The 15,459-nt window shown below is 42.6% G+C and overlaps 1 protein-coding gene across 3 annotated transcripts; it reads left to right on the top strand.

Annotated features, from left to right (window-relative positions):
• Positions 1 to 3,429: 3,429 nt before the first annotated feature.
• On the top strand, positions 3,430 to 10,615 carry LOC311038840 (peptidase inhibitor 15-A-like). Of its 3 annotated transcripts, none has more exons than XM_084048445.1 (6): positions 3,430 to 3,587; positions 4,437 to 4,799; positions 6,283 to 6,401; positions 7,653 to 7,785; positions 7,892 to 8,007; positions 8,789 to 10,615. In XM_084048445.1, the coding sequence occupies exons 2-6, from the start codon at positions 4,500 to 4,502 to the stop codon at positions 8,922 to 8,924; spliced, it is 804 nt and encodes a 267-aa protein (XP_083904571.1). In that variant the 5' UTR covers positions 3,430 to 3,587; positions 4,437 to 4,499; the 3' UTR covers positions 8,925 to 10,615. The 3 variants fall into 3 exon arrangements, with proteins under 3 accessions (XP_083904571.1, XP_083904573.1, XP_083904572.1); XM_084048447.1 differs by having other exon boundaries at positions 4,442 to 4,799; XM_084048446.1 differs by lacking the exon at positions 3,430 to 3,587 and adding an exon at positions 4,232 to 4,341.
• Positions 10,616 to 15,459: the final 4,844 nt, after the last annotated feature.

Consider the following 15,459-nt stretch of genomic DNA (forward strand, 5'->3'; position numbering starts at 1 on the left):
CTCCTGTTCCTCTCTCTGCACTGGCATCAACATTGGGCTTTGAGAGGCCTCGCTCTGCAGAGAGGGGGAAGCATTGGGGAAACTTGGAACAATATATTGTAGGTAAATAAATGCTCTGTCTGAAAAAGAATGCCTTTCCAAAACAGACCCAAGGCACTCGGAGCGGAGCTTGTGGCCCAAATAATGCCCTAATTACTCCCACTGATAATAAGATAATAAGACTCCGAAGTCACCGGGTTCATAATAAAAACAAGGACCAGAAGTTTGAGACTGAGGGAATGTCATCTGGGGCCTTGAATGAGTAGACTGCATGCAGCGTGCGTGCGTGCGTGCGTGCGTGCGTGCGTGCGTGCGTGCGTGCGTGCGTGCGTGCGTGCGTGCGCGCGTGTGTGTGAGAGAGATTGAGATGGAGATAGTGAAGGAAACACAGATAATATTATCCTGACATAGATTAATTTCTAATCCAGCCTTTTAGTGTCTTTATTGAAAGGCCAGAATAGAAGTATTTCTATGTCAGGATAATATTATCACGATGTGATGCGTTGTATTATTGATATTGTTGGAAAGTTCCTGAAAATGTCAAAAGTTTAACTCTGCAACGCAACGATATCAAAAACGAAAACGTACTTTGTATTTTTACTTTTGAATACTCAAGTATTTTTAAAACCAAGTAGGCCTACTCCAGTAACTTAACTCAAGTACAAATTTGACAGAGCAAATCTCACTTATTTGACCAATATTTTACCAGGAGTATCTATACTTTGACTCAAGTACTGTATGAGTTTGAGTACTTTGTCCACCATTGGCTGCATGCATCTCATGGCTGGTGTTGAACAGAATTGTGGGTTGGCTGCCGGGCTGACTGGAAGGTGGCCTGGCTATTGATACCATATGATTTCAATACCCAGCAGATGTGACAGTGTATAGCAGTCATAACAAAAAACACCTCAAAGCATAATGAGAACATAATGTGATACGGAGCAGCAGCCATGCTGTTACGAGATATCTGTGACAAGAAACTTGTTTGTGTAGTTTTTTTTATAGAATTTCAATTGGGTGAACTGATCAGTGCCTCGACCCGACTTGACCCTACAATCCTAACCTGCCCGGTTTTCTTCCGATCCTCTTCTCCACCCTAACTGACCTTACCCTGCACTATAGTCACCTCTCTTTTACTTAATTCTACTCTTATTCATCTCCCCTGTTTTAGCACTGGTTTGCAGATGTAACCGGTAGATAGATCATGGTCCACTCGACTTTAGAATAAAGTTTTGATCCCAATACAATTCAGCTGTGTAGCCCAGGGGTCTTCAACGTTTTCAGGCCAAGGACCCCCTAGCTGAGAGAGACATGAAGCAGGGACCCCCCTCTATATTGTATAAAAAATGTGTTTCAGATTTAACTGTTTTTGTTTACTTGCTCTGATCTTTTTTCCCCTCTACACCAAACACCTCTTTGCCAAAAAATAGCCGATCTACAAGCTCACAACGCCTCGCAGCGCAAGGCGTTGTGAGCTTGTAGATCGGCTATTTTTTGGCAAAAGTTCTCCTCAGAAAAGGGATGCTAGGGTTCAAGTGGTAAAGGTAAAAAAAATAAATCACATCACACAAAGATTTGGCGGACCCCCTGTACTAACTCTGAGGACCCCCTAGGGGTCCCGGACCCCCTGTTGAAGACCCCTGGTGTAGCCCAAAGGCTCCTTTTGCCCCCCAAATAAATGAAGCTGTTGGCTAACTGCAGTGGGATTAATGAAGTCAACACCACTTCTCCAAACATCAAACACGTCCTCTGAACCATGATCCATAAACAAAATCAGGAGGCAACAGCATAGACACATGACTGCTTATAGCATCCAGGTTCCATGTGGAATATTGGATCAGGGTTTGCAGTGAAGGAATCGTCAACTCTCCTCTCGTGAGTCTGACAACTGATTGTCCAGATTCAGATGTCAGTAGGTTGTAAAAGAATACACTAGCTGTGTTAATTATAAAGTCAATGGAGCTCAAATGGATGGATGGGTTTGAACAAAAGGGAAGAAAGTACGTGCACACACCACTCCTGAGTGGTATATCTTCCTACCATTCCCAGCACCTGAAAAGTCCATCACTTCCTAGACAATTTTTGGAAAAGTATCATTTGCCGGCAATGAGAGAAAGGGAGGGAGGGAGGGAGGGAGCGAGCGAGCGAGCGAGCGAGCGAGCGAGAGAGAGAGAGAGAGAGAGAGGAGGGAGGGAGGGGGTTGTTCCTGCGTCACGTTGCTTTAATTTGTTCACCAGCTGCCAAAGAAAATGATGACCTGCTGAAGGCTTTTCTTTTTTCTTCACTTGGCTCACAGTGTCTGCCTTGGCAAACCGCGTAGTTGGACCCAAACACTGAACAAGTGTAATCTTTACAGTATAATGAATACGACCAAGGAGAACTGATAGGAGAAACGGACTCACCCTGATTTGACCCACAAAAACGTCTGGCTTTCCCCTTCTCTCTGTGTTTATAGCTATGCATGTTCTGACTGCGGGGCCATGTCTGCAGCAGAGTGCAACGTCTATCACAGTGGTTCTCCAACCTTTTTAATTTCGAGGACCTCCATAACTCAAAGACCCAAACTGGACACATAAGGCCAGGTCCATTTGGTTCCATTTGTACGCTCTCAGAATTGCAGACCTGTAAGGGTCCCCCCCCCCCCCCCCCCCCACCCCCAAGGCCCCACTTTGAGAACTACTGGTGTATCACAGCACCAGGATGGGATCAGTTCAGCTTTTGATATGAATTATAGAGAAGCAGTGTGTGCTCACTTTAGCCTATTTGTTTGAATCATATTGGGTATAACTCTCTATGGTTATCATTAGAATGTAACATAAAGGCTCGGTCAGCTGGCGTAGCGGTCCGGGCACCTGGGCTGCTAATGCAGGTCAACAGCGTGTCGTGAGTTTGAATCCCAATGCCAAAGACCTTTGCAGTGTGTCACTCCCCATCTCTCTCTCTCTCTCCCCCTTTCCTGTCAATCTATAAACTATCAAATAAAGGCAGAAAAGCCCCAAAAATATCACCCAAAAAAAAAAAAAATTGTTACATAAAGTGTCTCGAATATTGTCACCTGTTTTTCTACTCATCCTTGCAGAAGCATGCCACACCCTTCCCTCTGCACTGTCTGCACCACCCGATTATTCATTTTCTTATCAAATATTTGTCTTTTTCATTTTCTGCAGCTGTGCAAACCGAAAGCAGATGTTTTGATGAAATTAGGGAAAGATCTGCCTGGACCGAGCAGCTTAACCAAACACTAAGGCTACGTTTCCATCCAAAACGATGCTTTGTGTTTCAGGTGACAGGGAGGGGCACCCTATGGGTGCACCACCTCCTGCATCTTCCACTGAATGATATAAACCCGTTGACTCCAGTAGAGCTCCTTAAGTCCTCCTTACAGTTTGCAAAGAGCACAAAGCATCAGTGGAAGGCAGCTCCCTCCCCTCAGTCTCTCTCTCTCTCTCTCTCTCTCTCTGCAGCCCAATCTATTGCACAGGCATATGGAGAGATAACCTACCTAGCAACAAGGACAATAAGCTGCCGGGACGCAAGGACAATATAAGGTAGGACCTATATATATATAAGGAAGATGCCTTGACGGGATTTGTATCCCTACTGATCACTGCTAATTCTGCGTTTAGAAATACATTTCTAGTGTAGAAGATTAGACAAGAGAGGTTAGAATCTACAAGCAGTGCCAGTTCCCCCCGTCTGCTAAGTGTTGGACTGTCATGTGCGTCTTTTGAGAGAAAAGTAGCTCCATGGAACCTCTCCCTCCGGTGTAGAGCTCCGAGATGAGGTCCCGCTGCGTAGGGTGCCGGCCGAGTGCGACACCGACGAACGGTGGCCAATATTGTTGATTCTTATCTCTTTCCGCCCATCGTATCTGAACATTAAAGGTAGTCTCCCCTGCTCTCTGATGTTTTACATTTTAGCGGTCAAGAAAATTGTACCCATGGGTTGAAACAAGCGTTTAAATCGCTTTTTACTCAGCCTGTGCCATGTTTTCCCAATGCAACGTTAACGGGAGCAGCACAGCGCATGCGGACGGGTGTTGACTGGCTACAGGCTGACTAAAAAGGAGATTTAAACGCTTGTTTCAACCCGTCGCTGACATTTTCTTAACCGCTAAAATGTCAAACATCTCAAAGCAGGGGGGACGACCTTAACTTTTTGGATACGATTTGCGGAAAAATGTAAGAATCAACTATATTGGCCACCGTTTGCCGGTGTCGCACACTGCCGGCACCCTAAGCAGCGGGACCTCATCTCGGAGAGCAGCGGAGGGAGAGGTTTCGAATGGAGCTAGGGAGAAAGGTAATCGTGGATAAAGTTTTCTGTTGCAAACTGTTTAAGTATTCAATCAATCAATAAGTCAATCAATCAATCATCTGTTTTTGTTTTCTTTCCAGATCAGGTCCAGACTGACTCGGATTACTCTGCATGTCTGAACTTTTTTTCCCTATAAATCAAACATGAAATCTCAGTTCTTGGCCATAGACTTTATGCTACTGTGCATATTATCTTGCGGAGCAAGTGTATTGGCAACAATCAGCGTTCCTTTCATGTCCTCGACGGTGGTGCCAACCACCAACTTCACCCATCTTGGCACAGCAGCAGCAGCAGGGCGCAGCTATGGCACAGACACCACCAATATACCCAAAACCAGGAGGAAGAAGCGTTATATCTCCCAGAACGACATGCTGGCCATCCTTGATTACCACAACAAGGTCAGAGGGAAGGTGTTCCCCCCAGCGTCCAATATGGAGTATATGGTAAGTATAGCCTAGATCTAGTGGTGGAAAAAGTACTCACATGTTTTACCTAAGTAAAAGTATCAATACTGCAATGTAAAGTACTCTGTCACAAGTAAAAGTCTGGAATTCAAAATGGACTTGAGTAAAAGTACAAAAGTATTGGTATCAAAATGTACTTAAAGTACCAAAAGTAAAAGTACTCATTGTGCAGAATGTCCCATTTCAAGTTTTCAAAATGTATACAAATCTTTTGAAAATAGCAGATCTACAAGCTTTTAAAAATAATTGCAGTGGAGTAAAAGTATAATATTTGCCTCTGAGATGTAGTGGAGTAGAAGTAAAAGTACTGAAACTGGAAATACTCCAATAAAGTAAAAATACCTCAAAATTCTACTAAAAGTACAGTACTTGAGTAAATGTACTTAGTTACAGTACTTTACACCACTGAGCCTATCCTTCTGTATTCATTCAGTAGCGCTGCAGTAAGATACTCAGTCAATGTTTTGCACAACTCGAAATGCCAAAAGACCACTTTAGTTTGACCAACTGACTTAATGCACGGTAAGGTGGAAAGGTCAAAGGGTGTAATTGGTCTATTTATGGTGGTAATAAGTGTGTCATTGTATAGGCTATTGCGAGAAGTAGGCTATAATGTAGCTACACCTGTACAAGTTTGGTACAAGACACCAAAAGTGACAAACTGTGTGAACCGTTTAGCACCCCTCAGCTGTTGGACAGATCGCAGTGACGTGGACCACCAGAGATGGGGTCATGTGTAATACAAGTAGCATGCTGGCAGAAAAAGCATTAAGGAGGTAGTAGAGAGCCAGCCATGGTGTGTAGACCGAGCTCCTGCACAGTGTCCATTTATACACAATCACGTCAACACAGAGTACAGTTCAAGTTTGGATTTTTTGCAAGTTTGTTTTTGCAAGATCCACAGATTCAGAACATGTATCCTACATGTTTACCTTCATTTAAATGATACATTTTGAATTTAGTGAACAAAAGACTATTATAATTTGTGTTTTTTGAGGAATCAATCTGAAAACACACGGGCACGATGGGGTTATGTCAAAACACTGCACTGCAATAGAGCTAGAAATGATGTCATCAAAGGAAGTGTCTCCCGGTTGCGTAACTCAATCCGAAATTGTGATCCCCCAGTATGTGAGGGGAAATCCCATACTGGCTGATAGATTTTGATTGTCAAGCACTATTAAATACCACCATTTTCATAAAGCTCTCATATCTAATGAGAGAGATAGAGAGAATAGAATAGTACTGCATGTTCCCAACCCGTCTCAGTTTATGTAACCCATCAGATGAGTTGAGTTTACATATCATGCTATGGGAAAGCGGTGAACTCAGGAAAAGCCCAGAGTCTTATCTCACATCTCGCCGCTGCACTAAACATACACAGAGAAGGGTTCGGCGTGTATATTTTACATTGGTTATGTAACGGGGTTCACCGTTCCCCCTGTTTCTCTTGTGTGCTTAGGTGTGGGATGAGACCCTGGCAAAGACAGCGGAGGACTGGGCACACTCCTGCCTGTGGGAACATGGGCCACCCCACCTCCTCAGGTTCCTGGGTCAAAACCTCTCTGTCAGGACAGGACGGTGAGTGACCTCTTTGAACCCCCCAAACCCCCGCCCCCCCCCCCCACATCTGCTGGTTCTCTCAAGGATGGCTCTCTGGAGTCATGGTCTTTGCCTTGCCGGCCCCTTCTTCTGTCTCCTAACGTTTTTTGCGCGGTGACCCGGTGAACACGTGAGGAATTTTCCTGTAGCCTAACACATAAACAAGCCATGTTTCCAGCCATGACCTGGCGGGACATGACCCTCCATGTGGAAACTCTGGGAACACTTGAATGGGCGCGAAAATGTCACCTTTTTCCTAAGCTTTTAGATCTCACTGACCTCCCCTGCAGAGAGTTGAGAGGTCAAAGGAAAATATACAACCTTTACCAACTGTGCCATCTGATTAGGCAAACAGAACATTTCATAGTGAGATTATTGTGTCTTGCAGCATGTCCATATGATGGCGTACAAGGGTGTACAATCTAGTGTTGTTATAGAAAATCTTCAAACCTGCTGTTGTCAACCTCTGCTAGTGAAGTTTCCTGCAATTTAAAACTGTCTGTATACTCACTGCAAGTGAGCATATTACTAGTTATTTATCTTTAATATAAAAGGGGCTATTCGAGGCCTGGCCACGGTTCAGAACACATACCCATTCACTGCTGGCCAGTTCCGGAGAACCACACATCTGATTGACTTCACACTTGAAGGCGATCGGATGAACGGTTGGTGAGATACACGTGCCCATTCGGAGCGGGCCGGTTCTGGAGAATCACTCATCCGACTTCACAGTTCACACTTGACACAGCACTCCCCTGAGTCCTCAGCAATACACCCGCCATGTGTGAAGTCGATCGGATGAACGGTTCTCAAGATATGTGAAGGACAGCCAGGCATACAGACAGACAGAGCGAGATTCCTGGAAATTACAGATACATCTCCAATACAGGGTATATAGTGACTAAAGTGGGAACAACTGGCAAGATTTTCAACAAAAATCCAAGAATGAGACTGGCTTTTTAATAGTCATGATTAAATTTGCGTAATTAACTTGTATGCCAGTGTATGGTACTGGTAGCAATGCATGATATCTATCTATATTATTATTATTATGTATTCATTTAGGAAGATTATTACAGTAACCTGAAATTGGAAAGATTTCAGAAAAATCATTGTTAGAGTCAGGCAACCGGCATAAACGTAAGCATTATTTAAACAAACAGTGTGCAGTGTGCTTCTGACCTCCAGTCTTGGTAATGGAGGTACTTATCTGGCTGTTTTTATCCACAGCTATCGATCCATTCTTCAGCTTGTGAAGCCATGGTATGATGAGGTTAAAGACTACGCTTTTCCATATCCCCGAGACTGCAACCCTAGATGCCCCCTCAGATGCTATGGGCCCATGTGTACTCATTATACACAGGTAAGCAATTATGCTATAATGGTACTGGCTTAATACAACTGCATTACCATGAAAACTCCATTATACAGTAACTGACTGATTGAATGCAAATGTGTCTGCTTTACAGATGGTGTGGGCAACATCAAACAAAGTTGGCTGTGCTGTTCACACATGCCACAATATGAATGTCTGGGGTTCGGTTTGGAAACGGGCAACATATTTAGTGTGCAACTACTCACCCAAGTAAGTATACTTTGCATATTGATTACTTGACCTACCCACACTGTGTGTAGTTGCAGACATAGCTTTAGGAAACAAGCTGTTCTGGTCTGTACTGGGCTGTGCACTGCCACCCATGTCACTTGGCGGCCCAGCTAACCCCAATACAAGCCTGTGTATGGGTACTGCATTCCAAAAGCTCCAGAGACTAAAAAAGAAATCCAGAATCAAAGCCCCGTGTTTCATAACTGTTGGGACTTGTGACTGACTTGTGACCGGGGTTCTTTAATCTCATTGAGGGGAGACATATTCAAGAGTAACAGTATCAGCACACTGATGACCTATTTTAGCAATTAAAATATGGCCTCCATACTGTGGGTCACAAGTTGGCTCATTTTGGACTTGATAATGGTCATTACAATTTAGGCATTTAGAGGACGCTCTTATCCAGAGCGACTTACAAGTGGGAGATCGGAATAAGGAGAGTAAGCATGAGCTGTAGTCAACAAAAAACAAGGACAATAGTAGAAAAAAAACAAGGACAACAAGCAAGTAGAGTGCAGAGAGAACAATGTAGTGCCTCAAAGAAACCAGGGTAACAATGATATGAATGAATGACAGGCAAACAATGACTCTATAGCATCTGTCAAATCTGTCAAGTTATAATTACCGGCCTTCCACACAGCTCACCATACTTTAAAGATATCCTGAACATTATCCTCTTTAAAATTGATAGTTGTGTGGTCATCAGTTCTGTTCACATATTGTTCATATTGTCACATATGTTCATATTTCTGTCTTCCAGGGGTAACTGGATTGGAGAGGCTCCCTACAAAGTAGGAGTTCCATGCTCAGCTTGTCCTCCCAGCTATGGGGGCTCATGTAGCAATAACATGTGCTTCCCTGCCCTCAACACAAACTACCTGCACTGGTTCAAATAGACACAGGTTTACACCCCATACAAGCCAACAACTTGCCACAAAAGACTCTTTGTTTTTTTTATCCCCTAAGGATTTGCACAACACTCCTGGACCATGCTATTTTGTATATATCGGCTTATTTAAAGACACAAACATATGTTTGAAGGCAGCGGACATTTCAGCGTTGATGACATGTACATAAAATGTAAATTATTTTGTTCAATTCTTACTAGAACTGTTTAATTGCTATGATGATTTAGATTGATGGAAGATAATTTATCTTGTGAGGGGGTCTTTGATGTTTCATAAACAGTATGTATGTGGTGCTGCGTAAACATTTAATTTTTCACTGCAGCTGTATTGGTTTTAGTATTGACCAGATTTGTTATTTTGTTGGTGTGACTGATGGGAGATAAGTTACACGATCATAGCTGCTTATCACTACGGTGCTAAGGGCATCACACTGCCATTGTGTGTGCTCTGCCTTTCCATAATGTCATAATCTGAAGATCAATGTTCGTGACCACAGCAGGAGGTCACAAAGCTGTTTGCCAATACTGGAATGCACTACACCCCAGCAAACACAGGTATAGTGGATTTCCTACAACAAATTGGCAAAAGTCGTGTTCACCGAAGTGCACTTACTGTAAGGAAGTTTTATGCACAACACAATGGGCAGTCTTCAGTGGAATTTCAGTTGAATGCCCAAAGTCAGCATGAAAACTAAGATCGACGTGACACACGTGTTGTCAAAGACCACATTTCATTTAAACTTTCATGATCACTTGCCAAGACTACAGCTCATGTCTGTACGGTGCTTTGTCAGATTTTGTATGCACTGGTTATGTATTCATTACATTCATATCATCCTTACATTCACATCAGTGTCATGGGCATTTTGCGGTTTTCACTAATGCTTCAAGATGTCTGGAATAGCAAGAATATGACACATATCTGATTCTGTTTCATTTCATTTTGTAGGTATATTGGACAGTTTGGTTGTTTATATTTTCCTCACAATCTTTTCAATTATGTTTTAGCTAGTTTATGAGATATAGGTACTAAAGTGCACCTTAATTGTTTATACATTTCCAAAATATCAGGAATTTATATATTTTTTTGTTTGTATAGATATTCATTATACCCTGAGTTTGACTAACCATATACTACAACCATATTGTAAGTTATTCTTTTTTATACGCATAAATATTTAAATGATATTCTCTTTTGTTTTGTCAAATGAATTGTACATAGTAAAGTTTAAAAGCATTCACTTGCATATCAACTTTGATTTTGTCAGAGGAAAATGGATTAGAGTGTACTATTTGAACTTGTATTCCTGTCCTGCATTTAGAGTAGGCTTTTCCTATGAACTAAGCACTAGCACAATATTGGCAAGCAAATGCCTCAACTTCTTTGACTTGGCCGATGCATTCAGATTCCTTTCAAAATTAGGCCAGTTTCTGAATACAGTAGTATCCCATATCTACTGAAGAGACCTTCTGGATCAGCCATGTTAAGGAAGCATAGAACATGTAAAAACAGAGAAGTTGGCAATTATATGAATTTAAACACAAAAAAACAATGTATTGCAAAATAGGAAATTAACTCTTATCTGCACTGACTATATTTAACAAAAAGATTTATTCGTGCAATGAATTGTGCTTTTGCAATTATGTTTTTGTGTTTTGTAATAAAATGGTTTATTTTGAGGGTGTGTTTTTGTATTATTTGTACTGATCCACCCATGCTGTTCGCCAGGCCTAAACAATATCCATTGTTGTCTGTGGTATGAGTGTCTGATATTGATTAGATAGTCTGCCAAAGGATGTTCAGTATCATGTCATCTCTTTGATTTTCAGTTTTCACTTTCAATTAAATGCTGCCATTGCAAAGTCCACATCCTGGGTATCAAAGACTGAGAGAGAGAAGAGAAAACACGCCGCAGCTAAAATTGAATGCCATTAAGAAGAGATTGACTTTGGCGGTGTCTGTCTGTGTCTACACAAACGGAGGGATAACCGATACGTTTTCAGGGGGCCTTCTTGTTCAAGTGTGTCCCATGAAACCATTGACCTCTCTAAGAGAGAGGGAGGGAGGGAGATGAGAACAGTAGGCTACCAGAATAAAGCCTAATGTATGGGCCGTCGTGCGAAAGTGTTGCATGCCGAAAATAGCCAATCTACAAGCTCACAATGCGTCACATCCACAACAAAGAGAATGGTAAATGGTGCATTTATATAGCGCTTTTATCCAAAGCGCTTTACATAGATTGTCCATTACATTCACCCATTCACACACACATTCCTGCACCAATGGTGGGGGAAACCATGCAAGGTACCAAGCTTCTCATCGGGAGCAATTAGGGGTTTGACGTCTTGCTCAAGGACACTTTGACACTAACTCTGGGGGAGCCCGGGATTAAACTGGGGACCTCGCAGTTCCCATCTGGCCGCCCTACCGGCCACTCTACCCCTGAGCTACTGCCGCCCCTGAATGGCCAAGAAGAATAAAAGAGAGGGCGATATGATTTGAGATTTGAGAACTGCTGTATGACAGCTGGAAGGTTGGGCGTCTTTTATTTTGATTTGTTTTTTCTTTCTTTTTTTTTTCTTTCTTTTTTTTTTTACAGTTTTAGAAAAGTTACCCAGATGGGGGAGGTATGTGAAAACCTGAGAGAGAGAAGCAGACAGAGATGCAGGAATATGATGCCATAAATGTTTTGATGTGTTGGGCAGACAAAGCAGGTCCTGCTCTGTTCTCCAGCTGGGATAGATCGTACTGAGCCAGTGTACACCTTACACGGTATGAAACCTGAATACTGTTAGAAAATACAAATAATTCTCAAGTTTTAATATATATTTATATTTATATTTATATTTATATTTATATTTATATTTATACACACACTCTGTACGTTATTCCGAGATGCAAAGTGGTGTGCAGAAGACATCATCTCTTGTCCACAACGTCCTGTCTGAGAAAACAGTGGAATGGACCTCCAGCCAACAAGATGATTGGTGGAACAGACCAACATCAATGCACATTATACTGTATCGCAACCTAAAATACTGAACCCGGACATCATTTAAGAAGCAGTAAGTTTAATTAATTCCGTAAATGCCATAACAGAACCGACCAGAGTGGTATCTGACTAGTACTGTACAGTACAAGTGAAAACCTGAAAATGACAGCCTGGACCTTAGACTGTATCACAGCCCGTCTTTCTGTCTCGCCTCTGCATGTTTCCAGTTACATGTGTCGTGTCTCAGCCTGTATTAGCTACTCGAACCCTAAAATCCCTATTTTGGGGGGAACATTCACAATTGAACATAGATGCAGAAAAAAATGCTTATTTTATGTGTTTAGTGTTCTGTGAATTTGGTTTCCTGAGTCCTGTTTCTGGAACCACTTTTTTACCTGTCTGACCTGCATTTTTGATCCTTGGTTGAATATTGGACTTTGGATTCCTGCCTGTTCCTTATTCGGATTTATTCACCAGCGTTGGACTGCTTTCCTGGTTTTGACCCTTGCCTGCCTCACCATTAAGTAAGCCTCACTTGCACCCCAGCCACCAGCCATGCACTCCCAATGCCATATTATGGTCCCTGCACTCCAGACACTGGACCTTTATCCAGCAGCCTGCCATAGCTAGCGTATGTCACTGACCTCCGAAGCTGTCCAGCTTAAGTCGCCGGTCTCCAGAGAGGTTCCACCGATACGTCGCCAGTCTCCTGGTCATCCTCCCGAGCAGCTCTGATCTGTTTTTGATTGATTGAGGTTTCTATTGACAAAAATGCATATTTTGTCACATATGTGGTGTTCACACCAGCAACCACACATTAAGGCAGTAATGTGTGGTTGGTTTATTATTTTTGTATATTTATTTTCAGTATTACATTACTACATACAAACATGAATAACCACACACTGAACCAGTTCAAATGCACACTGTTTATCGCAAGTTTGACAGAAAGGTTGCTGATTGGAGTGCACATACTGTACATTTAGTTTAATCTTTTGTTGTTAAGTTGCTCGATCAGCAAGTTATTTAATTTGCATTTCAGTTGATTCAGTTTTCTTTGAGTTTACCAGTTCTGAGGGGTGCTGCTGGAGGTGATTGGATGGCCAAGGAAAGCAGAATCAGCTGCTTCAGATCTGCTTAGAGCTGATGGGGAAATTGGACTGCACCATGTTTAATTCTGCACTATGGGGATTAGTTTGATTTCATTAGTACAGTAGTATAGATTGAACAACTGTGTTTTTTTAATGTATATTTCAGTTGTACTGCATTTTCATAAGTTAATTTTAGTGTTGCATTGGATTATGTTGTAGTTATCTGTAGTTTGTAGATATTATGTCCCAGTGAATTGCCCTTTGTGTGTTAAGAGTGGACTGATCACCCAGTATATTCCCCTCATGTCTCATTTAGGGTAGGTCAGTCATGCTGTGCAGTTGAGTTCTATACAGGTTGTTTAAGTTGACCTCATTTGTGTTGGGCCCAGAATTGTTTGTTACATTTTTGTTTAACTTGGAAAAATAAAAGACAAAAAAAAGACATTATTCAGACCTCTCTTTGCCAGCCAACTCAGTCCCTGACATAGCCTTGGATCAAGACTATTATACAGTAGATGTATTTTATCGAGTCTGACTTTTACTTTCATATCATAGATATGTAAATGTGAATGTGATATGCAAATGTAAAAATCAATTAAATGCAGTCTTGATCCAAGGCTATCCCTGACATACAGTACATGTTAGTCGTCCAGACCGTTCGCTCAGAGCAGCTCCGCCTACTGTATCTGTCCATCCTCCAGAGCGTCTCCACCCGCCTGGTTGTCCTCCTGCTCATCTTCCACCTGCTCCGCCTAGAATACATCGTGGTCCTGCCTCCTGGTCGCCCTAAAGACCTACAACACCCTTATGGCCCTTTGTTAAATTGATTAAATGGATTATGCTCAGCATGGAGGAGATCACAGTTCTGACGGTACTGTACAGTAGACATAAAAAAGAACGCATATTTGTAAAGCGTCAACATAAAAAAGACTTTTAGGTTATCAATGTCGATACTTGATATTTGGGAGACTCTCTTCACCTTCTTCATGCTAATAAAGCACAGATGCAGTTGGATTATCACACTCCAGGAAAGTTTTACAAAGTCTTACATGAGCTTGTAGACGGAGGCGAAAGACAGAAAAGGTGGATTAATAGTCTCCAATTCCTCTGGCAATAAATCCTATCCAAGCTTTTAGGTGCTTGTGCCAACATCTGCTCAGTCCACAATGATGTATCTGTAAGTTCATGTGTATGTGGCACATCCTAAAACATAAATAAATAAATAAATAAAACAGGGATTCATCTCTCTAACTGTGAATGGTGATTGATAAATTTGGTTAACTCTGACTTGGGCGGTGAAGGTGAATCGCTTATTTGTGGAGGAAGTGGAGACGTCAAAGGACAGGAGGCAGAGTTATTGATCATTTCGGAGGTGGTGGCTGAGGTTGAGTCATTTTTCTAAGCGTTCGAGCAGCCATCCAATAAGCTGTCAGTTGAGCTCCGCTGATGGTGAAGAGTGTGAGAAAGAAGATCGTACAACACTGCGAAATTGCCTCCAGTACAATACTGTTAAATGGAGATGGATCTTCTGTGGACAGTGCCTGGTAATGGTATCCAAGTTTCATAGTGTGTCATAGAGCTGAAGAGAAAAATGGGATAAAATAAACTCTGGCCTGCAGTCGTCTCCTCCCCCCAGGAGAGGAGTCTCCTCTCTTCGGCCTCATTACAACCCCCCAGAGCCCCAGCAGTCCCTGGATGCAAACTTGGCAGGAGGGCTCCATATTGCCCCTAAGGGTGGGGATGTTTGGCAGAGGCTTTTCTCTAATTTGTTGTATTTATCTTTTTGTCCTCTCTCTGTTGGATGCACAACAAACCTGTTTATTCAGCTCTCGATGCAGCGCCGCCATCGGAACTGCAGCCATATGCCCATGCAGTGTAAGCTCCCTCAATGTGTGCGCAAACCTCTCCAGAACCCACCACTGTCACCGCAGAGGCACTGGGGCTCAATGCTGTAAGAATGGAACCGCTGTTAGGGGAGGGGGGGACAAATAAACTTGGGGAAAACAAGACCATAAATCTTTGTCATGGACAGTGTCAATATTCGCCTTTTTATCCCAACATAAACAGTTGGGATGAAATGTACTCCAGCGTGTCCCAACACCTGCACAGTCTTTCACTGGATGCTCTGCTCGGCCCGCCAACACAAAACAGATTAGACAGTCGACAGACATGGCTTGTTGCCAAGCGGAAGTCTCTTCTTCCTCAGGTGCAGGGACAGGATTAGGACAGATTGTTGTCATATGTACTGTACCTCCATTTATTCACTACAGCAATACCGTACACGTCTGTACAGCAGTACTTGACAGATGTGGGGAGGCAGTAGTCTACTGAGGACTTACATTACAGGTCCAATAGGGGAATGTTTGAGGACAGAGTAACGGGCAGGGACGATGCCTGTTTGTCCAAACATAAGACTCTCAACAATTAGTGACAGAATCTT

The sequence above is a fragment of the Gymnoscopelus microlampas genome, assembly GCF_963454915.1.
Source record: "Gymnoscopelus microlampas genome assembly, chromosome: 22".
Taxonomy (NCBI): Eukaryota; Metazoa; Chordata; class Actinopteri; order Myctophiformes; family Myctophidae; genus Gymnoscopelus; species Gymnoscopelus microlampas.